At 64.9% G+C, this 21,977-nt stretch overlaps 3 protein-coding genes across 4 annotated transcripts; 1 reads left to right on the plus strand and 2 right to left on the minus strand.

Annotated features, from left to right (window-relative positions):
* The first annotated feature begins 4,440 nt into the window (after positions 1 to 4,440).
* MYLK2 (myosin light chain kinase 2) lies at positions 4,441 to 10,733 on the plus strand. Its single transcript, XM_030503480.1, has 13 exons — positions 4,441 to 4,603; positions 4,994 to 5,811; positions 5,860 to 6,110; positions 6,232 to 6,521; positions 7,370 to 7,475; positions 7,694 to 7,787; positions 7,959 to 8,068; positions 8,475 to 8,616; positions 8,859 to 8,929; positions 9,131 to 9,259; positions 9,560 to 9,712; positions 10,041 to 10,173; positions 10,653 to 10,733. The coding sequence occupies exons 1-13, from the start codon at positions 4,441 to 4,443 to the stop codon at positions 10,731 to 10,733; spliced, it is 2,541 nt and encodes an 846-aa protein (XP_030359340.1).
* A 4,512-nt stretch (positions 10,734 to 15,245) lies between these two features.
* Positions 15,246 to 16,829, minus strand: FOXS1 (forkhead box S1). Its single transcript, XM_030503094.1, has one exon. It carries the CDS (start codon positions 16,608 to 16,610, stop codon positions 15,285 to 15,287), a length of 1,326 nt encoding a protein of 441 aa, XP_030358954.1. The 5' UTR covers positions 16,611 to 16,829; the 3' UTR covers positions 15,246 to 15,284.
* Positions 16,830 to 17,409: 580 nt separating this feature from the next.
* LOC115615198 (interferon regulatory factor 4-like) lies at positions 17,410 to 20,340 on the minus strand. Of its 2 annotated transcripts, XM_030503096.1 has the most exons (8): positions 20,134 to 20,340; positions 19,595 to 19,784; positions 19,220 to 19,260; positions 19,016 to 19,118; positions 18,623 to 18,709; positions 18,145 to 18,540; positions 17,946 to 18,064; positions 17,410 to 17,846 (listed from the first exon to the last, which is right to left on the minus strand). In XM_030503096.1, exons 1-8 carry the CDS (start codon positions 20,305 to 20,307, stop codon positions 17,706 to 17,708), a joined length of 1,251 nt encoding a protein of 416 aa, XP_030358956.1. In that variant the 5' UTR covers positions 20,308 to 20,340; the 3' UTR covers positions 17,410 to 17,705. The 2 variants fall into 2 exon arrangements, with proteins under 2 accessions (XP_030358956.1, XP_030358957.1); XM_030503097.1 differs by lacking the exon at positions 18,623 to 18,709.
* Between the last annotated feature and the right edge of the window lie 1,637 nt (positions 20,341 to 21,977).

Raw genomic sequence — 21,977 nt, forward strand, 5'->3', positions numbered from 1 at the left:
GGCATTACCTCCTCCTGCAAGCACGGCCTCCTCTAGTCCTCAGGCACTGCAGATGCAGCACAGGGGCGCCGGGGGCTGCCGTGCCCTACAAGGGTGTGGAGGAGCTCTCTGGGGTCACCATGTGGAATCCCGCAGGCGGCTGTCAGTGTAACCTGTCCTCCTCTTAGGAGGAAAGTGCTGACGTGCTGGAAAACTGCTCTGGTGTGGAACATGTAAAAGATGGGTGCCCTGGAGGAGCCGAATGTCAGGGTTTGGTTGAGGCTTCAACAGGGAAATGGGGGCAGGAGCCATTCCCAGAGCCAGGGGAGTATAAATGGGAGAATAACGTTCGAGGACTGGGGCAGGAGGCTGGGATTTCAGAGTGCTGCCTCAGCACATGCCCTGGGCTCAGGGCAGGCTGGCAAACATGTAAAACCCGTATTGCTGTGTGGATTCTGCAAAATACTCCTGTGTTCAGGCCTCACACCTCATCACCTCTGTGATTTGAGAGCAAATGGATGGAGGGATAATTCAGGAGAGCTGGAGCTGGGTACAGAGTCTTCCTCTGATGCATTTCTAGTTGAGTTGTTACAAAGCAATTTGCTGAAGTTGGACTAGAACTGGAGCTTGAAGGCAGATGATGTTTCCCTGGACTTACATGTTGAAGGGTGGCTGAGAAGGGCAAGATCTTATTAGCTGGTGAATGGGATTCTTATGAAAAGCCTTGATGATGCTTTCAAACCCACAGCTTTGCTTCTCGCTTGCCTCTCCACTGCTATACCTTGTTGGCTGCCAGCGTGGCCTGGCACAAAGCTCCGCATGGGCATGTGCTGGTGCTTTGGATCCACACTGGCTGCTCCGTGGTGTCACTGCTGGCAGCCACGGGGCACCCTGGAGATGCTGCATAACTCTGGAAGCTCTTTTGCTGTTGGGATATTTCCTTCTCTTTCCCCATGACTTCCATGGGCCCTGCCACAACACGGAGGCAGCTCGGCCGGGGAAGTCCTGGGGGTGCTGAGGGAAGCAGCGAGGTGCCGGGTCGGTCCCGTGGGGCCGGGCTGGCCGCTTGGCTCCCGTTGCAGCGCCGTGGCTGGGGTTCAGGTGGGATGTTGTTCTCAATTTAGCCGGGTGTTGGGTTTCCCGGGACCGGGCCGGGTGTGTGAGAACCTCCCTCGCCGTGGAGAGCAGAAAGGTTAAAGAGTGCTGCTGAGTTGTGACAACCACGTCGCTAGGGAGCCGCGTGCTTGGTGCTGCGCCAGACAGCCCGGGACAGGCTGTTTTCCAGCTGCAGCCAAGGTGGACTCTGGCTTAAGCTCCTGAATGGGGAGGGAGAAAAACCCAGCCCCATTCTGAGAAGCCTTGGTGGTGGCTGGGTTTGCTCCTGGAACGCTGTGTTGCTTGCTGAGGTGTGGGTTGTTGGATCGAGGTACCTGAAATCCTGGTATGCAGCAGCTATTGCCCTTCACTGCATGTCTTTGAGGGGATGGTTTTCAGTTTATTTCCCTTTTACCCACCAATGAATTTTGCCATGTAATAGTGTGACGCTCATCCTCCACGTGTCACCTTTGAAGAGCCATTTCCATGGCTCCCCAGCACTGCAGTGTCTGCTCTCACTTTGCTTCCTTCCCTTGTCCTAAGGCTTCACACCCAGACACCAGTCCTGGTGAGTGTGTAAGGCTGCAGGGGCCCTGGGAAGGCAGGTCCTGCTCTCCTTGGAGGATTTTATCCCAGCTTCCACTGCACCAACCGGTCCCGGTGCGTGGATGTGCTCCTTCTGCCTGGGATTAGCTGGGAGTGTGGAGCTGAAGGCTGGTAGAGTGGTGGCAGTGTTTGCCTTGAATGACATTGGTGGCCTCCAGGTGCCTGGCAGCTCTGGGAAAGGTGATTCCAAACTGTATGTTGGCGATGACAGTCAGTGGGCAGAGGCCCTGAGCATGGCGTTAGCCGGTCATTCCCGCTGGCATTCCCTGTGAAGGCCGAGCTGGGGGGGCTCCTGCTTGCCACCGGAGCAGTGGCTGTGCTGGGAGCAGGCGCTGTGGGTGCCACCATCCCTGAGAGCTGCAGGAGCACAACTGCATTGGTACTGCTGTTGGAGCCGTGTGCCTGCTCCCTGGTGGTTCTCATCACAGCCCAGGTCCTGTTCCTGACCTTGGGAAGAAGGAGGCTCAGCACCTCCAGCGTGGAGCTGGGCTCCTTGAGGCACCAAATCTGAGCTGTGAGGGCTGGAGTGTGAGCGCCCCGTGCCTGAGCAGCAGCGTCTTGGGATGCCACCACTGCCTGTGGTGGTGGCCACACACGAGTCCCATGTGGGAGCAGATGGGCTCAGGGTCTGGCAGGACTTGAGCTCCATGTGGCTGCGGGACAGAGCACAGGAGGAGCCCCCGATAATTCCAGCCTCTCTGGGGGCACTGGGAGCTGCTCTCGCTGCTTTGTCACCATCCCTGAGCCCCGGCCTCCCCTGTCCCCCCCAGAGGAGCACCATTGCAGTGAGGGGCCGAGCCCTTCCCCTGCAGCCTGCATGGCTGTTCCTGCTGCCCTGACATGACAGATGATGTCCTGGGTTTTTAATAGTCGCTATCACTGGAGAGCTCCCCCCTGGCAGCGCCCACCGGGGAGCGCTGGGTCCAGTTACCAGGGGTTCCTGCTGCACCCCCTGCCTGCCTCCACCCCAGCAGCAGGCAGCTGCCTGCGCGCCCCTGTGGGCGAGGCTTTCCTCACCTTAAGGTTCCAAGGCTTAAATGGGGTTCTGTTGAGTGGGGAACCTAGTGTAGCCCTGGGGAATCTGATGGCTTCAGCGCCCTGCATGGCCATGGCTGTGCCCTCACCCAGCTCCACTCGTGGCCACTGCAGCCCTGCCATGGAGCAGCCCACGGGTTTTCCGTGCCGAGGTTTCAGCACTGCCAGGCCATGCCCTGGGATGAGGCAGCACCTTCAGCAGGGCTGATGATGCCTGCTCTCTCCAGGAGTTCCCAGCTCCTTTGTTTCTTTCCTTGATCTCCAAAACTCTTCATTTTGCAGGAAATTAGTGTCTTTCCAGAGGATGCTGCAGCCGGTGCCCGGTTCCCAACTGCTGTCAGTTCTACTTCGGGGGCTCATGGCCATGCCCTTGGGTGCCACGTTGTGCTCATGGAGCTGCCACAGCTCATTACTATGGGGGCCAGCACTGTCACTGATTGCTCCCAGCCACCATCCCTGTGGGGTGACACAAAGTGGCCACCTTGTGTCACCTATGGGCGCCTTGGAAGCCCTTGGCCATTTGGGCTGTGTCCACCTCAGCCAGGCCAGCCCATGGGATGTCCCGGGGCGCTGCGTGGCCGGTGCCAGCCCTCCCGGGGGTGCTGTGCGGGGCTGTCCCCTGGGCGGGTCTGCGCATCCCGGCCCGCGGGGCACAGGCGGCAGTGGCGTGTCCTTTGAACGGGCTCCAGCACGACAGGTGCTGGGAAAGGGCCGGCTCCTGCTGCTGTAACGGATCCTCCTCTGCCCGCGCTAATCCGGCTCCGTTACACCCGGCATAGAAGAGGCTGCTCCCTCCCGGCGCTGCCACAGTGCGGATGCTGCCGTCCTGACCGCCCTCTGCACCGACACAGGTAAAGGGGCCGGGGGGTGTCCCTGTGGCTGCCTGGTGTTGGGGTCCCTGGGACACGGGAGCCCCCAGCCAGGGAGGAAAGTCTCTGTCCTGCGCTGAGCTGCGGGATGTGGGTCTGCTCCGTCAGGGACAGCTCTGCTTGTAGCTCCTGTTCCAGTCAGACCGGCAAGTGCCTCCCCTGTTACTGCGGTCGCTGGTGGGTTTCTTCTGGGGCTGTGCTGTCTCTGGGTGGTTGCACAGGCAGCGCAGGGGGTGTTTTGGGACAGGGTGATGGGGTGGCCAGGCAGGGAGAGCAGCAGAGTTTAGGACAGAGCTGAGATTTGGGGATTGGGTGCTTGTTTGGAGGTGGTGGGGTGGCACAAACAGGCGCAGAAAGGAGCCGTGGTCACCACCGGACAGAGGGTCCACGTGGCTGAGCCACTGGGGTGGGCAGTGCTGGGGATGCTCACCCCACCTGCTCCCCACCCCGCAGCCGCCGTCTCCTACCCCACCGCGGGGCGACGTGGCCTCAACTTGGCACCATGGCTGCGCCGCGGTGGCTGTTTGTGCTCCGGAGGCTCCGTGGCAGCGACAGGTGCCGGTGTTGGGTCCCCGGGCAGTCACCGAGCGGCAGATATCAGGGTACGATGGGACAGTGCAGGGACTCGCAGCCACATGGGACCACCAGCTCGGGGCCATCATCCGGGACATGGTTCCTGGCTGGGTGGCCGCTGCTTATCCCTGTTCTGCAGTAGCAGAGCTGCTGCCCGAGTCCCGCTGTGCCCCTCTGTGTGGTGTTGGGTCTGCAGAGCCCTCAGCTCCTGTCTTCTCTCCCACAGGAGCCTCGCTGAGCCAGGAGCACCCCAGGGCAGCCGCCTCCTGCCCGGAGCATCCCCATGGAGCAGGGCGGTGGGGTGGGCAGCGTGCCCAGTGCTGAGGGGGCTGGTGGCACAGCACCCCCTGAAGCAGACGGCAGCGCAGCCCCAGCGGCCCCCCAGACTGCCCAGCCCCAAGGAGGGATGGAGACGGCCACCACTGAGGCACAGGATGGAGGGAAGGGTGAGACCGGGCAGGAGAAGGCTCCAGCTGCTGCTGTGGCACAGGATGGAGGAAAGGCAGAGCCTGGGCAGGAGAAGGCAGCAGGAGAGGCTGGAGGAGGGAAGGCAGAGCCAGCCCTGACTGCTCCAGAGCCCCAGGATGGAAAGAAAGCAGAGGGAGCTTCAGCTGAGCATCATGATGGAAAGGAAGCAGCATCTGCACAGGAGAAGGTGCCGGCTGCTGCTGAGGCCCAGGATGGAGGGAAGGATGAGCCTGGGAAGGAGAAGGCTCCAGCTGCAGGAGGGCCTGAAGGAGAGCAGGCAGCATCCAGGGAGGAGAAGGCTCCAGCTGCTGCTAAGGCTCAGGATGGAGGGGAGGGTGAGCCCAGGGAAGAGAAGGCTCCGGCTGCAGGAAAGCCTGAAGGAGGGCAGGCAGAGCCCACAGAGGGGAAGGGCCCAACTGGAGCAGAGGCTCAAGATGGAGGGAAGGATAAGCTCACAACGGAGCAAGCCCCTCGTGGGTTAGAGGCTGCGGGTGGTGGGAAAACAGAGCCCACGGAGGAGAAGGCTCCGGCTGCAGCGGAGACTGGAGGAGGGAAGGCAAAACCCACTGAGGAGGCAGCCTTGGCTGCAGCACAGGCTGAGGATGGAGGCAAAGAACCTGCAAAGGAGAAACCCACATCTGCTGCCAAGGAGAAGGCTCCAGCTCCTGTGAAGGCCCAGGGTGGAGGGAAGGCAGCAGCAAAGGCAGAGAAAACCCCAGCGGATAAAAAGCCTGTGAAGATAAAGGCTCCAGCTGCTGCAAAGGCTCATGGTGGAGAGAATCAAGTAGCGGCGAAGGCAGAAGCAGCCCCAGCTGTAAAAAAGACTCAAGAGGGAGACAAAGAGGAGCCTGCAAAGGAGAAAGCCACAGGTCCTGCAAAGGAGAAAGCCACAGGTCCTGCAAAGGAGAAAGCCACAGGTCCTGCAAAGGAGAAAGCCACAGGTCCTGCAAAGGAGAAGGCCCCAGATGCTGCAAAGGCTCAGGATGGAGAGAAGGCAGCAGCAAAGACCAAGGAAACTCCAGCTGTAAAGAAGCCTCAAGATGGAAGCAAAGAGGAGCCTGCAAACGAGAAAGCCCCAGCTGCTGCAAAGGTGCAGGATGGAGGGGAGAAAGCTCCAAAGGTGGAAAAACCCACAGCTGCATCGAAGGCGGACAACGGAGGCAAGGAAGAGCCTGCCAAGGAGAAAGTCACAGGTCCTGCAAAGGAGGAAGCCACATGTCACACAAAGGAGGAGGCTCCAGCCGCTGCGAAGGCTCAGGATGGAGGGGTGAAAGCTGCAGAGGTGGAATCTCCCCCAGCTGCAGCAGAGGCCGGGGATGGAGGCGAGGAGCCCGCAGAGGCAGCAGCCACGGCTGCGGCGAAGGCTCCGGGCGAAGAGGAGCAAGCAGCAAAGGTGGAGGAGACGGGCAAGCAGCAGCCGAGGGGTCCCGAGCCCCCGCGCCCGGCTCTGCTGCAGAGCCTGAGCTGCCCGGCCGCCTGCCAGAGGTACCCGCACCCTCCTGGGATGGGTCCTGCCTCCCGCAGCACCCCGGGTCCCGCCGGGCAGAGGCGCTGGGCTCGGGGCGCTGCGGGCTCGGCTCTGCTCATCTCCTGCTCCTGCTTCCAGGGAGGAGCAGCCCTGGGTGGAGGGGCCGGCCATGGAGGTGATACTGGAGGAGACCACAGTGATGGAGCCGGCAGAGCCCGGCCCTGCCCCGGCAGCCCATGGGGACCTGCAGCCTCCCGGCACCCCACAGGAGAGGACACTGCCCAGTGCCACGGGGCAGGCCCCGGACCCCGCCGGGGCTGCGGAGCAGCCTGGCCCTGGGGGACAACCGTCCTCGACGGAGGTAGAGCCATCCCCCAGCCCCTACCTCACCCCCGACTTCGGGAAGGAAGACCCTTTCGAGATACTGGGTAAGGCTGGGGGGTGCCTGCCTTGTCCCCACACCCCAGACCTTCTGTGGGGCAGCAGCCGGGGGTCCCCGCACCCTGCCTGCTGCCTGCGCTGCCCTCCCATGCTGCCGGCTCATGCTCTTGGCTCGTCGCCTGCCCGGTGGCCTTCGAGCTCCGGTTTCACTGTAAACAGGGCTAAATGTGTCGTGTCCCCTCCCCGGGCTGCTCCGGCCCCAGCCTGGCACCGGCCCCGCGGCCGGGGCTGCCCGGGAGGAAGAGGAGCCCTGGGAGTGACAGCCGCCGCCTGGCCGGTGGCAGGGGACAGCGTGTCCCCGTGTCCTGCAGCACTCTCCTTGCGGGTTCCAGGGCTGGGGTGCTCGTGGGGGTCCTGACCTAGCCTGGGGAAGGGGGCCCAGGGCTGGGTGCTGGGGCGCACGGGGCGAGCAGCACATCCTGGAGGGCTGGTGGCCCAGGGAAGGTGACGCGCGGCAGCGTGGCCTGGAGAGGGCGAGCGTGACATGCGGGATAACGGGGAGCGGGTGGCCAGCGGGGTGGGTGCCGTGCAGGTGGGTTCCCTGCAGTGAGGTGAGGTGGGTGCCATGCAATGGGCTGATGCCTCGGGCAGTGGTGGGGGTCCCATCAGGGGATGCTGCATCCCATGGTGCAGGAGGCAGTCAGAAGACCCTGATTTGCAGCCGGACCCTTGGTGCCTGGTCACATCCTGCACCCACAGGCTTGGCTGGGCTGTGCCACTGGGTGCCTCCCTTCAGCCGGTACCTGGATGGGCTTCCAGCCCACGGCACCCTGGGGTGCCCATTAGTGGGGTCCGGGCAGCTCCCCTGCTCACCCCAACCCTCCTCTCTGGGCAGATGATGTCCCTCCGCCACCAGCGCCCTTCGCTCACCGCATCGTCACCCTGCGGTCCGCCAGCGTCAGCTCCCAGTTCAACCTCAGCTCCAAGGAGATCCTGGGGGGGTAAGGAGGGGTCCCGGGCGGGCAGGGGGCACCCGGCATTCCCCCAGCACTGCCCAAGCTGCCGTCTAGCCTTGGGCAATGGCTCTGGCTCAATGGGACTTCTCTGGTCGTGATGGGGTGCTTCGGGCAGGATGGATGTGGATGGGTGCGCAGGGTGGGGGTCCCCAGCAGGCTGGGTGGCTGATGGCGATGGCATCTCTCCCTCTCTCCCTCCCCAGGGGCAAGTTCGGTGAAGTCCACACGTGCACGGAGAAGAAGACGGGGCTCAAGCTGGCGGCCAAAGTGATCCGGAAGCAGGGTGCCAAGGACAAGGTCTGAGCGATGCCGGGGTGGGGGCTCCTCCTGGCTGGCCATGGTGCCACCAGCAAGTGGCATGGCCGAGGTGGTGGGTGCCAGTGTCGTGCCCTGTGTGCCCCCGGTGATGTGGCACAGCCTGTCCCAGTGCCGGTGGCCAGGACTGACCACCACGGGGCTCTTCTGCAGGAGATGGTGCTGCTGGAGATCGATGTGATGAACCAGCTGAACCACCGCAACCTCATCCAGCTCTATGATGCCATCGAGACACCGCGGGAGATCATCCTCTTCATGGAGTTGTGAGTGCTGGGGCAGTGCTGTGAGAGCCCTGATGCCTGGGTGAGGGGCACTGTCACGGGGATGCTCAAGAGATGGAGCAGATGTGCTGGACCCTGACAAGCAGAAGGGATTGGCCCCAGGGAATGTCCCCTACCTTGCCTGTCCCCTCTGGCACCTCCTTGGCTCACTCCAGGCTTGGAGGCAATCTCAGGCTCTGCCTGGCTGGGACAGCATCTCCCTCTATCTTGGCTGTGTTGAGCGTGGAGATGGCCCAGGTCCTTCCCATGCCGCTCCATGAACCTCAGGGAGCCGGGGTGCCCTGGGGTAGCCTCCCTCTACACTCCCCCATCTCCATGGAGGGGCTGGGCCGGGGTCCCCAGGGTGGGCAGGGGACCCCAGGTGACCCCGCTCTCTGTCCCCATGCAGTGTGGAGGGCGGTGAGCTCTTCGAGCGGATCATTGACGACGACTACCAGCTGACGGAGGTGGACTGCATGGTGTTCGTGCGGCAGATCTGTGAGGGCATCCGCTTCATGCACCACATGCGTGTCCTCCACCTCGACCTCAAGGTACGGGGCTGGGCAGTGACAGCAGGGACACAGGGCACAGCGAGTGTTTGCAACCCCTGAAGCAGGGAGCGCTGTGTGCTGGACTGAGCCCTGCTGTGCTCGTGTGTCCCTGGCACCAGAGGGATGCCCACACGTTGGTATCACTCTGGCATGGGTCAGTCACAGGACCCCTGGGCTGCCAGACCCGTGCACTGGGGACATGTCCCCTCTCAGCAGTGGGGCAATGGTCTCTGTCCCCACAGCCTGAGAACATCCTCTGTGTTGCTGCCACCGGGCACATGGTGAAGATCATCGACTTTGGGCTGGCTCGAAGGTCAGCTCCATCCTTTCTCCCTGTCTCCTTCCCATCCTTGAGCCCCCTTTGCCTTTGGGGTGCTGGGACCTTCTCTGGGTTGTGGTTTTGGCCATGCCTACTGGCCCCAGCTCTCCCTGGCACAGGAGGGCTGGGGAGGGCAGCGGTGGTTTGGGGGAGAAGCCTGTCCCCCTCCTGCTGACTCACCCCCCCCGGATGCAGGTACAACCCCCAGGAGAAGCTGAAGGTGAACTTCGGCACCCCTGAATTCCTCTCCCCAGAGGTGGTCAACTACGAGCAGGTCTCCTACACCACAGACATGTGGAGCATGGGCGTCATCACCTACATGCTGTACGTCAGGGCTGAGCGGGGCTGCCAGAGCCATGCTGGGGAACAGAGCTGTCCCCAGGCTGTACGTGCACCCCAGGCACCTGGCTGCTTGGTGGGGTGCTGGTGGGTGATGGATGAGGAGATGGGCATGTGGGGCTGGGGTCTGTGCCCACATCTGCAGGCAGGAGTGCAGTGCCAGCAGCTACGCACCATCGCCCTGCATCACTCCTTGGGGCAGCCCTCAGCCAGACTGGCTCATTCTGGGGGTCTGGAAGGTGCTGCAGCCTGGGGGGACTCACTCCTCTCTCCCTGCACCCCCAGGCTCAGCGGCCTCTCCCCCTTCCTGGGTGACAATGACACTGAGACACTCAACAACGTCCTGGCTGCCAACTGGTACTTCGATGAGGAGACCTTTGAGAGCGTCTCCGACGAGGCCAAGGACTTCGTTTCAAACCTCATCATCAAGGAAAAGAGGTGCGAGGCCGGCAGTGGCCATGGGGGTCCTGGGGTGGCATCCCCCAAGCTGTGTGCCCACTCCCTGGGTACCACATGCTGCCCTCCACACCGGGACCAGCAGCATCCCCTGATGTCCCGTACCAAAGGGAGCCCTGCCCTGGCTGCTGGCTGTCCCCAGAAGAGCCCTGTGTCTCTCCAGGGTCACCTACCCCAAGCAGGATGTGCTGAATCCTTCGGGTCCTGCCCAGCCCCTCTGATCCCTGGTCCCATCTCTCCGGCTGGTTCCTGGGGTTTGGGGCTCCTGGGTGGCTGGAGGAGGGGGTGACGTGTCTGCTCTCGCCCCCAGTGCCCGGATGAGCGCCAGCCAGTGCCTGGAGCATCCCTGGCTCAATAACCTGGCAGAAAAGGCCAAACGCTGCAACCGGCGGCTCAAGTCCCAAGTGCTGCTGAAGAAATACGTCATGCGGCGGCGCTGGAAGGTGCGGAGGGGCCGCACGGGGGGGGTCAGTGGTGCTGGGGGGGCTGCCAGCCTCTGCCTGCCCTGGTGGGTGGCTGCTGGGACATGGATGGGTCTATGTCATTGGCTGACACAAGGTCTGGGGACCCTGCTGATTGCAGGGGGTTGGACCTTTGAAGGTCCCTGCCAACCCAAATTATTCTATGATTCTATGACCCCCAAGCTTAGAGGAAGGGCTCCCCGGCCCGTGTGCTTGCCCCCACTGTGGGACCCCCACCAATGTTGGTCTCTTCGTGGTCACCTTCCCTGAGCCCATCCCAAGAGCATCTTTTAGGGGCAGGAGCAGTATCAGGACAGTGCAGAGGATGAGCCCCAGCATTAGCGCTGTGCCCCAATCTCATGCACCCCAGCTGTGCCCGAGTGGCTGCCCCCTTCTCCCCACCCCCGGGTGCAGGGTCTGGCTCAGCCTCTGGAGCTGCAGCCCCTGCTTCCCCTTCACAGAAAAACTTCATCGGGGTGTGCGCTGCCAACCGCTTCAAGAAGATCACCAGCTCGGGGTCACTGACGGCGCTGGGCGTCTGAGCAGGGGCTCCCTGGTGAGTCGAGGCCAGAGAGGAACCGCTTCAGAGGGTCTCACGTCAGTCTTGCTTCTGGATGGCAGCAGGACCCTGCTGGAGTCCTCATTTCCCACTGTGGTGCCAGGGGCTGGAGCTGCTCAGCCCCATCCCTGCCCATGCTGCTGCCAGGTGATGCTCTGGATCCCATGTCACTGTGGCACATGCTGCACCCCTGCTCTGTGCCTCACGCAACCGCCTCCATGGGTGCTGCTCTGCTGTGTCCCTGGGGCTGCACTGTGCCTTGGCACCCAGTGCCTGTGGGACTGCTCAGGGCCAGGACACCACCGGGATCCTCGCCTGCACCCACTGCTGCACTGAGCTCATCCCACCCCGGGGACCCGCTGATGGGAATGCCAAAAGCATCCCTCCCCGTCCCCGCTGAGCCGACGCTCCTGTCTGGATTTCCTTGCACTGCGAGGCTGCTCCTGAGCAGTGGTTTCTGATCTCACCCCTGGCCTGGCTGCGCAATGCCCAACCCACGGCATCATCTCTGCTCCACTTGGGCTTCCTTCCTGTGGTCTTGGAGCAGAAAGGCTGGTCTGGCATGAGCCCCACTGCCTGAGCTGCTGTCCTGGTTTTGGACTGTGTGGTACTTAGCTGCTGGCTGGGTTTAAGCCACGGCAGCTGCCCTGCGCCCTCACTGCTACCTTGGACCCAAGACTTGCACACTCTGCCTGTAAATGTCGCAGCCCTGCGCTGCCTTCGCTGGCTCTGGACCTGGAGCTGCCCTTCCCAGCGCTGCGGTTTGGCGTGAGGATGCGGAGGGCAGGCGTGGACCCTCACCCCGGCGCTTTGGCACCGGAGCTGGGGCTGAACCTCCTCCTCCCTGGCCGGCCACGCGTGCGGGCGCGGAGCTGGCCCCGGGCTGCGGCTCGCACAGGAAGGGAGGAAGCGGAGAGTGCTCTTCCAGCACCGTCCCCAGCTGGGAGCCAGCGAGGAAAGAAGGAGGCTTTGTGTTCCTCCTGCCCTCCCTGCCCTTCGGCTCTGCCAGCGGGGGAACAGCACAACCTCTGCTTCCCCCGACGCCGCCAGATCGAGATGAGCGAGGAAATGCGGAGCAGCTGCACCGCGCTCCCCCGCTCCTGCGAGCACCGCTCCAGCCCGACCACCAACACACCGGAACTGCCGGGCGGCCGCGCGCGGGGCTCCCGGGACCGGCCGGGCAGCGGGAGCCGGTGCTGCCCCCGCTCCTCCCGGACCCTCATCCCCGCTGCCTGCGCCCGCGGGGCTCCCCGGTGCTGCTGCAGGATGAGCGTCCCCATGGGCTTTGCAGCTTCCAGCCTTGCCCGCTGCGGGAGGGGATGGGGGGTGTTGGGGGGTCCTGGGGTCCCCTTGCCCTCCAGCTTTGGCTTTTGCTGTGGCCGGGGCTGTGTGTTTGCTCCAGGGCTGCCTGTGCCCTCTGTGCCTGCTGGAAGAACCCTGGGGAGAGACGGGGATGCACTGGTCCCCAGCCCCACCGGCTGCAGCAGGTCAGGGGGCTTTGGGCTCATCCTCATCGAGCAGGGGCCATGTCCCGTGCAGTCCTGCCCAATGCTGGGTCCTGGCTGGCTCTTGCCTTCTTGTAAATAAATGTACAGGTCTGCCTGCAGCCCCCCCCCCCCCCCCGCCTCCCTGGGATTTGGGGGGGTCACTCCAGCCACCTCCCTGCACCTCTGCTCCCACCTGTGTGGGCCCTGCAGCCACAGTCTGAGGGCTGCAGATAAGCGAGGAGGGGGTGGGATGGGATGTCTTGTCCGCAGCGTAGAGGGGACAGAGGGGGGCCACGGCTGTGCAGAAATGGTCTGAGCACCCCAGGGTGCTGGGAAAAGGGGATGGATGGATGCTCAGAGGTGGCCTCACAGCTTCAGCATCTACCCCGGGGTGGGATGTCCCGGCAATGGCTGGTGTGGGCCAGGTGCCCCTGTGCCCGGGGGCTGCAGCCAGCCCTGAAGCAGTTAAGGCTGCCGGGGCCCGGACACTGTCTCCCGCAGCGGGCGTCCCTCCCAGGCGCTTCCTGCCGGCAGCCTTTGACCGGTTCCTGTCGGTGACCACCCCACGGGCCTGGAAGCCAGCGTGGCCCCATCTGGTTTGAGTTACGCTCCACGGCGGTGACGTCTCCTTCCTGTCTGGCCCCGGGGGCTGCAGGGCCCTGCCGTGGGGTGGCCCATGGGGCTCCCGGCCAGGCTGTCACCCACGGATGCTCCTGGCTCCAGGGGATCATTCCTGGACACAGCACAGGGACGCACGGGCACCAGCACATCCTCGTACCCCAAACCCAGGGTAGAGGACCCCCACCCCAGTTTGGCTTCTTCAGCCTCTCCCACCCTGGGACCCCACAGGGGCACCCACTGTGTCTCCATCAGGGCCAGGAGAGTGGGGTCATGGGTTGGCACCTGTGGAGGCAGCGGTGGCCCCATCCTATGCTCCGGAATGAGGGGCAGGACAGGGGTCAGGAGCCCCCAAAACCTGGGGGAAGGGACCCATTCTTCTGCAGCCAGTGGGCACAGTGACAGGGCTGGTCTTGGTCCAGCACAGGCCATGGCAGCTGGTGCTATCCCTTGAGTGGGGTGTCCTTGTCACCCCCACATACGCACAGCTCAGTGTGTGATGTGCGAGTGTCTGCCGCATCCATCCTGGAGCCTTGAGCGCTCGCACTGAGCAGCCTTTCCCCATCCCTGCACCCATCCCTGTGGCACCCACCCTACCTGCACAAGCACTGGGAGGGAAGGGGGGCAGGCAGACCACCGGCACAGGCACCACCAGCACCAGGTTTGCCCCGTGACCGGGTGCAGCCCAGTCTCCATCCACGGCACAGCCCATGCTGGGAACGGGCAAGCGGGCTGGGGGCCAGGCCACCCACTGTGAGCAAGGGAGGAGCAGGGAGAGCCGGGAGCCATGAGCCGGGGCGGGTGTTGAGAAGGGGAGCGCTGGGGCTCCCCATCCCTGGGGGCTGCAGCTTGTGGGGCAGTGGGATGCTCCATGCGATGCCGCGCTGCTCCCAGCACAGGGACCCCGTCCCGGTGTTCCCAGGCGCCGTGGGGAGCCGGGGCGGGCGCGGGGCCTGGCCACGCTGCGTGGGAACCAGACGGCCCCTGGGCACAGCCGCGGCCTCGCTTCCTCCGGCGCCCCCGGGGAGCGCGCGGGAGGGGGCTGAGGTCAGCCGCGCTCGCCGCGCCGGAGACACCAGCATGATGTAGGCGCTCAAATATTGTTTTCCACTGGGGAAGGGAAAAACTAAAATGGGAGAAGAGAGAGGCCGGGGCTGAGCGGCCGTCCCCGATGCGGCCCCCCCCTGCCCTGCCCAGGGCTGGGACGCAGCCATGGCCCGGCCGTCTGGGGGCTGATAACGGGGCTGACGCGGCCACAGCGCTCCCGGTCCCTGAGTGACGCAAGTGCTGTCCCTCGGTGCCAGCGCAGCCCCCGCAGAGACCCCCAGCATTGGCCAAACTGGGGTCCCATTGGTCATGAGGAGCCCCAAACCTGCTCCCCACATCAGCATGGGGTGCCCCCGCCGGCCCAGCACCCTCCTGCTGTGTCTGCCCGGGACTGCTGTGCCATGGGGTCTGGGCACTGCTGCTCTTGGGGTCCCATTTCCCAGCCTGGCGTGGGCAGGATGGGGGCGCGGGCACAGCCCTCCTCTTGGCAGCATTGCTCTCACGCCATTCCAGCTCTGCGGAGATGCTGCTCCATGTGAGAAGGGGCTGGTGGCTGGATCCCACCCTGCCCACCCGGTGCCCCCCAGCCCTCCCTGGTGCCCAGCCCAGTGCCGGCAGCGGTGACTCAGCCGGTGCCTCCTCACCAGCAGCCGCCCGGTGTGATTCAGGTCAGAGGAATCCGCTTTCCCTGCCCGTTCCCACCACAGCCCCTGGCACAGCCTGGCTCTGGGGGTGCCCTGGCCTCGGGGTGTCTGCAGGGACATGGCGGGACCCCAGCCGAGCACCAGCACAGCCCTGAGCAGGGCCAGAGAGGGGAGGGAGCCCTGTGCCACCAGAGCAAAGCCCCACACACCGTGCCACCACCTCCCCAGCATCTTTCTGGGGCCGTGTCCTGCGGCTGGTGCTGGTTGTGCCCTGTGTGGCAGATGGGGAGAAGCCAGGCCCTCTGAGAGGTCCCAGGCACAGTGAGGCAGCAGCAGGGCTCCCTGGGGGCTCGTTCCTGCTGCAGCACATCCCCTTGGCCCTCATGGATGTGGTTCCCTCCTGCTACCCTGGGATGGAGCTTCAGGGGCTCCTGGTCCCATGTTGGAGCAGGACCTTGTCCCCAGCATCTCCCAGCGACACAGGACCTGGATGCGGATGCCTCGACCCAGGCCATGCTCCATTCGCGCCGCAGCCTCACCACAGCCACCCAGTGATCGCCAGTGGAGGGACCAGTGGGGATGAGGGCTGCGCCGGTGGCCTTGGGGACACGTGTCCCCCAGCCAGCGCCCAGGCTGGGGCAGAGGGTCCAGCTCACCCCTGCCCACCCCGAGCAGGGCACTGAGACCACAGAGGCAGCGTTGGGGAATGCGCTTTATTCAGTGCCAGCGGCTGGTCCCTCACTCGAAGAAGAACATGCCGGGTGTCCGGTAGAGGCAGGGGGGCAGCCCCAGGGGGTACCCATTGCCCCCCTGCAGCGGGATCGCACCCCCTGGCCCCCACGGCTCCTTCTGCTCACCCGCCCGCGGCCCCACGGCCCCGAAGGGCGGCTGTCGGGGGGCAGCGGGGGCTGGGGGGGCCGTGGCCAGGAGATGCTCCAGTGCGGTGCCGCAGGGCCGCTCCTTCACGCAGAAGCTCAGCGCCTGCACCCGGCACTGGTAGCTGCTGCCCAGCGCCTCGGGGCCCGAGCGGCCGAAGGAGCCGAAAACGGGCAGGGGGGGCTGCGTGTAACCCTCCCCCTCCAAGAAGCAGGACGGGGGGGGCTTGCCCGTGCCCAAGAGGGCGCTGGGGAACGCGGGGGGCACCTGCCCAAAGGGTTGGCCTGGCCCCAGCCCCGGGGGGGCCGGTTCCTCACCCTCCAGCTGCCCCGGGGGGGTACCTGGGGGGGCCGGCGAGTCCTGCGGGGGGTCCCTGTGCTGGGTGGGCAGCAGGGCGGGCAGCAGCGCAGCGTGCGGCGCCGGGCGCTCGTACTGACCTGGCCGGGGCAGCTGCAGCGCGGCCGGGAGCCCCCCGAGGGCAGTGTCCTTGGGCAGGCGGCTCTCCGGGGGGGTGAGGAACGGCCCCTTGGGCTGCGGCGCGTCCGGCAGGTACAGGCAGGGCTGCCTGGCCTTGGGGGGCTGCCGCCGTGCACAGGGCTCAGCACACCCCGGCACCCCGGCACCCTCGGGCAGCGTGGTGGGGCTTGGCAGGCGCCCCATGGCCACCGGTGAGGCGTAGCCTCCCTCTGCCTTCTCCTCGGGCAGCGGGGCAGCGGGCGGCCCCCGTGCCCGGTGCCTGGGGGGTTTCCCGCGCCCCTCGTCCCCATCGGTGCCTGGTGCATCCCGGAGGCCTCTTTTCCTGGTGAAGCGCCGTCGACGCCGCAAGAAGCTGCCGTTCTCGAACATGTTGTAGCAGTCGGGGTCGAGTGTCCAGTAGTTGCCCTTGCCCGGCTTCTTGTCGTCGCGGGGCACCTTGACGAAGCACTCGTTGAGGGAGAGGTTGTGGCGGATGCTGTTCTGCCAGCCCTGCTTGTTCTCGCGGTAGAAGGTGAAGCGGCCCATGATGTAGCGGTAGATGCCGCTGAGCGTGATGCGCTTCTCGGGCACGCTTTGGATGGCCATGGTGATGAGGGCGATGTAGCTGTAGGGTGGTTTGGTGGCCTCGGCGCTGGGGAAGGGGCCGCCGGACGGCTCGGGGGCCGCTGGGCTGCGCAGCACCGTGTCGCCGACGGGGAGGTCCGGCTGCATCCTCCCGGCAGCCGCGGTGCTCCCGCTCTGCCGCCCGGCCCCGCCACGGCCCGTTAAAACCCGCCGGCGGCCCCTCCTCTCCCAGGGCGGAGCAGGGCTCCGGCGTCCAGCGCTGGTCCCTGTGGGCGGACAGACAGACAGACGGATGCACTGCCAAGGCCTGCGGCCAGCAGCCGGCGGCCCCAGGGCTGGCACAACGCGGCCTCTCAGAGCAGAGATGGGCAGTATTGGCCTTTGCTGAGCCCCTGGTATGGTCCCCATGTCCCCCAGCCCCTTTTCCCATGGGAGGTTCCCATGACCTGGGTTTTATCCTGAACTGCCCACGATGCGCAGTCGGGATCTGGACAGGGCTAGTGGGGTTGGGGCTGGTGATGGGGCTGCTGCGAGCCCTCACTCCCCTGCCCACCCCAGAGCCTTGGCCACCCCCTCCCAGCCTGGGGCTGTGCCAGATCCTGTGCACTGTGCTGGATGCTGTGCACTGTGCTGGATGCTGCACACTGTGCTGGATACTGCCCGTCGTGTTGGATCTCTGCTCTGTGCCAGGTCCCCACACCGTGCCCAAGGAGTTGCCTTCAGGTTACAGCACAGATCCCACCTCCCAGGAGCCCCCTCACTCCATTCACCAGGGGAAATTGAGGCAGAGACAGTGAGTGCCTTTAGGACAGGCTCAGTGGAGCAGGTAATGGGCAGCTCACTGCTGTCTGCACCCTTGCCAAGGCACCGGGACCCAGGGCAGAACACATGTAGCTTCTCCAGCTGCCCCTCAGACCAGCACCAGCCCCCCCACTGGAGCCAGAGGTACCAAAACACAACCTTTATTTCTAAGGTTTGCAGACGGTGAGTCCTGGTGAGGATGGAGCTGGCTCTGCCCCAGCTCACCGAACAACAGACAGCAAATCCCACCTGGGTGGCTCCCACGGAATAAATACAGCAATTCTGGGGGGGGCTGCAGCCATCACCTGCCCCTGTCAGTGCCAGACCGCATCCAGCCCCACAACGCTGAGCCCCTGCACACCGCAGCGGGGCCATGGGGTGGATGAGCATCCTGCTCGGAGGCTTTGTCGCGCCTGGGCTCTCCCCTCCCTCTGCCTGGGCTCAGGGCTGGCAGAGCTGCCTGAGGACGTGGGGGATGTGGCTGGAGGTGCTGGGGGCGCAGGGCTGGGGGCAGTCGCGCAGCAGCGTCAGCCCCATGCGCTGGGCATGATGGAGGAGCTCCCGGGCAAACACCGGCTCTACCTGCGGGGGCACAGAGGTGATGCAGGATGGATGCGGGTCTGGGTACCACGGTGGCCCCGGTGCCAGCTCAGGGATGTTCAAGCTCCGGTGTGTACTCACGTGGGCCATGATGAGCTTCTGGAAGTGTTGCCCGATGCTGGTGGGGTACTCCTCCCCGAAGCACAAGTGGATCTGGTACTGTGGCATGGGCTGCCCGTGGCTCAGGTACCCCCGCAGCTCTGCAAGACACCGGCACCATCAGGGTGCACGGGGATCCCACGGGATGGGGGTCTCATGGGGGTGGTGAGAGGGCACTTACGCTGCAGGAACTGCTGCGTGTCCAGCAGCTTGTAGGTCTTCTCCCTCTCCAGTTTGTTGGGCCCATCCCTATGTGGGGCCAGCGGCCCGTTCCAGTACACCCTGCCCTGGCACTGGCGCTTCATGAAGACGCCCTCGGGTGCTACCCACAGCAGCACCCCACGCTCCAGGTGGGGCAGGAGCCGCTCCAGCACGTCGGTCATTCCGATCACCCTTCCGCTGCCCCCGAGGGCCCGTGGCGGGGGGAACTCGATCTGCTCCAAGCAGGACGGGCCGTAGAGCCACTCGCTGTCGGCTGGCACGGGGCGGGAGGTGATGCGGCAGCCCTCGGCCGTGCGCGTCGTCACCTCCTTCACCAGCACGTCGCAGTAGTAGAGGCGGACGTGGAGCCAGCAGTCTGGGGGGAGGGGAGGGTCAGCCTGCGGCAGCGCGGGCTGGGGGGGACACCCTGGGCAGTGCCCGGCCAGCGCTGCTCCTACCTGAGTGGTTGATGTCCTCCACGGGGAGGTAGGACGGGGGGCCATGGGTTGGGTTCCAGCTGTAGAAGACTCCCCTCATATGGCACCCTGGGCCGGGGCAGAGATGAGGTGGCAAAGGGACATGGGCAGCTGTCACCAAGGGCTCCCGAGGGCTCCAGCCCCTGGGCCAGATGGGCAGCAGGGTCCTTCCTGCTGCTGCTGCTCATTATTGGGCCTCTAAAGCCCCTGATGATCATCTGGGGCAGGGATGGCGCCCCAGCCCTGGTCTCCATCCCCACGGGCATTGCCTGCACAAGGGATGGGGCACGGGGCTGCGCAGAGTGGGGTCCCTCCTGCTGGGCAGTGAGTGCTCCCTGTCCCCAGCCCCATCCTGCTGCCAGGGACCCTCCTCACCTCGCTCGGTTGGGTGGACAGAGAGAAGGGGCGATGGAGACACCTGGGACATCTCCACCGAGCCCCTGTGGGTGTCCTCCTCTGGGCTCCCCACGGCACTGCCCTGGGGAGAGCAGCAGTGGGGAGGGATGAGTGGGGGGCCATGAGGGGATTTGGGGGTTCCACCTTCTCCAGCCCACAGGCAGCTCCGGGGGCCTCACTCACCTGCTGGTCCTCGACTGGGGACTGTGTGTCACCGTCCTTCTCTGCGGAGAGCAAGGAAAACCTGATGAGCTCCCAACAAACAGCAGGAACACCCCTGGGAAGGTGCCTGCCTGCCTGGGACACCCAGAGAGGAAGAGGAGTGGGGAGGAATCATAGAATCCCAGACTGGTTTGGGTTGAAGGGACCTTAAAGCTCCTCCAGCTCCAACCCCTGCCACGGGCAGGGACACCTTCCACTGGAGCAGGTTGCTCCAAGCCCCTGTGTCCAACCTGGCCTTGAACACTGCCAGGGATGGGGCAGCCACAGCTTCTCTGGGCACCCTGTGCCAGCACCAGCCCCAAGTCCGGCACAGGAGGAGGGATGGCAGAGACATACCTGCAGCCCAGGTGCCATCAGACACGATCTGATACACCTTGTAGGGCTCGGAGATGTCCAACTGGCTCCGCTCGGGCACCTCCTGGAAGTCGGTGCTCTTGTTGAGAGCGCAGCGGAGACGCGTCTTCCATGTGGAGGGGTCGGCCTTGTCCGTGCCCTCGTGGTACTTCCCCTTGTAGATGGCCCAAGCCTGGGGGGGCAGAGGATGCCCTGTGCTGCTCAACAAGGAGGACCACCGGGGCACGGGTCCACTGGGGCTGGGGGGGGCAGCTGGGGCTGTGTGTCCTGGGGGGCTGTGGGGAGCTGGGTGTTGAGGGGGGTACCAGGGGAGCGCATGGAGCTAGGCAATGGGGAGCCCCAAGGATGCACATGGAGCCAGGTGGCGGGTCCCAGGGGTGCTCATAGAGCCAAACGGGGGGGGTCCCATGGGAGAGCAAGGAGCTGGGCAATGGGGAGCCCTGGGGCTGTGCCTGGAGGTGGATGGTGGGTCCCGGGGGTGCTCCCGGAGCCGGGTGGGGGTCCCAGCGATCCCGGGGTACCTTGAAGAGCGCGGCGTCCTGCTGCTGCCGGTAGTCCTGCTTGGCCGCGTGCTTCCAGGGGATGCGGAAGAGCGTGCGGTGCCGGTTCTCCCAGCGCAGCCCCGGGTACCGGCCGCTGTCGATCTGCGCGATCAGCCACTCCTTGAGCCGCATGGGCCCCCCCGGCGCCGCCATCGCGGCCCCGCGCCCAGGGAACGTGCTGGGACCGAGAAAGTGAAAGCACGGATCCGGGTTTCACTTTCCTTTTCCAGCCCGACGCTGCCGGCTCCGGCTGCGCTGCCAGCACGGGGGGTGGGACACGGGGCTGCCACGGGAGAGGGGACAGGGTCACTAACGGAAAAGGGGACAGGACGACTCATAGGAAAGGGAACAGAGCAGCGCACGAGAGAGGTGACGGCATCAGAAAGCACAAGGGACTCCTCCGCACCCCTCCTGGGTGCCTCCTCTCAGACTTTAAGGACTCCCACACACTCCCTGCAGGGGACAAGGGACCCCACTCCCCCATCCTCCTGCTAAGGGGACCAGGACACATCCCTGCCCCGGGGCCGTGTCCTCCCATGGGGCCAACTCCTCGGCCCGTGGGTGTCAGGAGCTGTGGGACCAGGGTTTCCAGGATGCTGTGAGCAGTGGCATTGCCCCATCTCCTGAATCTCTGCTCTGCTCTAACACTCGCATCTGCCTCGTGGGGCTCCGGGTGCTGAGCTGAAGGGGAACTGGGTGGGAAGAGCCGAGATGAGCAGTGCCAAGGGCTGCGGGGGACCGGGGATGGAGCCTGACTCATCCCGCGCTGGCCCCGGGCTCCGGGCAGAAGCCGGACGCGGTGCCCATGGTCACGGTGCTTCTGGGCACCTTCCCATGTCTTGGGGAGCGGTTCCTGTGCCTGCGCTGCTTTGTGGGGAGGGGGGTGTCAGCACCGGGACCGGGCCGGGCCCCACGAGGGTCCCGGGCAGCCCCTTTGCTCCTGGCTGCCCCCTGAGCATCCTTCCCCAGTGCCACAGCTACCAGCAGGGTCTGTCCCTCTCTCCTCCCCGCTGCCCTTTCAGGAGGAAGAGGTATTTCACTCTGTGTGACGTGTCCTGCCCATAGCAGCGGGGTTGGAAGTAGATGATCTCAAGGTCCTTTCCAGCCCAAACCATTCTGTGATTCTATGATCACTGCTGCAGAGCCACGTGTTGCTGCACAGGGAAACCCAGCTCTGCCCATCCTGTAGCCACCAGATCTCCTTTTACAGCCTGCTGGGTTTCCTTTCCAGCTCTGAGTCAGAGAAAGTCACCTCTCGCAGGGAGGAGGACGAGGCTCCTGAGAGCTGGTGGCACACTCAGAGCTGTGGAGCTTTGAAATGAATAAGCAGCATCACACCACCCAGCCCCGGGCTTTCCCGAAGGACATGGGGATGCGCCCACGTGGCACCAAAGGCACACGGGGCACACACGGGCGTTCACTGTCCTTACTGAGCCTGCCCGTGGCCCCTCCACTGCGGGGCAGAGCCCACCCTGCCTGTGCCTGCTCAGGATGCAGGGCTCTGGGTAACCTGGGCTCTGCCTGCGGCGAGGAGGAGGAGGAAGAGGAGGAAGAGGTGATGATGCCAGCACTGTGGCTCTGGGCACTGGGAGCTGGGGGAGTCCTGGTTGAGGGAGCAAAGGGCCCAGGATGGTCTGATGGAGAATCCTCATCTCCCCTTGGGAAGGGGGGCGATGGGCAGTGGCTCGCACAGGTTACATCCAAGGCCAGGGGATAATGATAGCCAGCCCCAGCCTGACAGGATAAGCTCCAATCAGTAGGGATTTCATCTCATGACATGCAGGATCTGTGGGATCTGATTACCCTGGGATCAGTGAGGATGC

This window comes from Strigops habroptila, chromosome 13, assembly GCF_004027225.2.
Source record: "Strigops habroptila isolate Jane chromosome 13, bStrHab1.2.pri, whole genome shotgun sequence".
NCBI lineage: Eukaryota > Metazoa > Chordata > Aves > Psittaciformes > Psittacidae > Strigops > Strigops habroptila.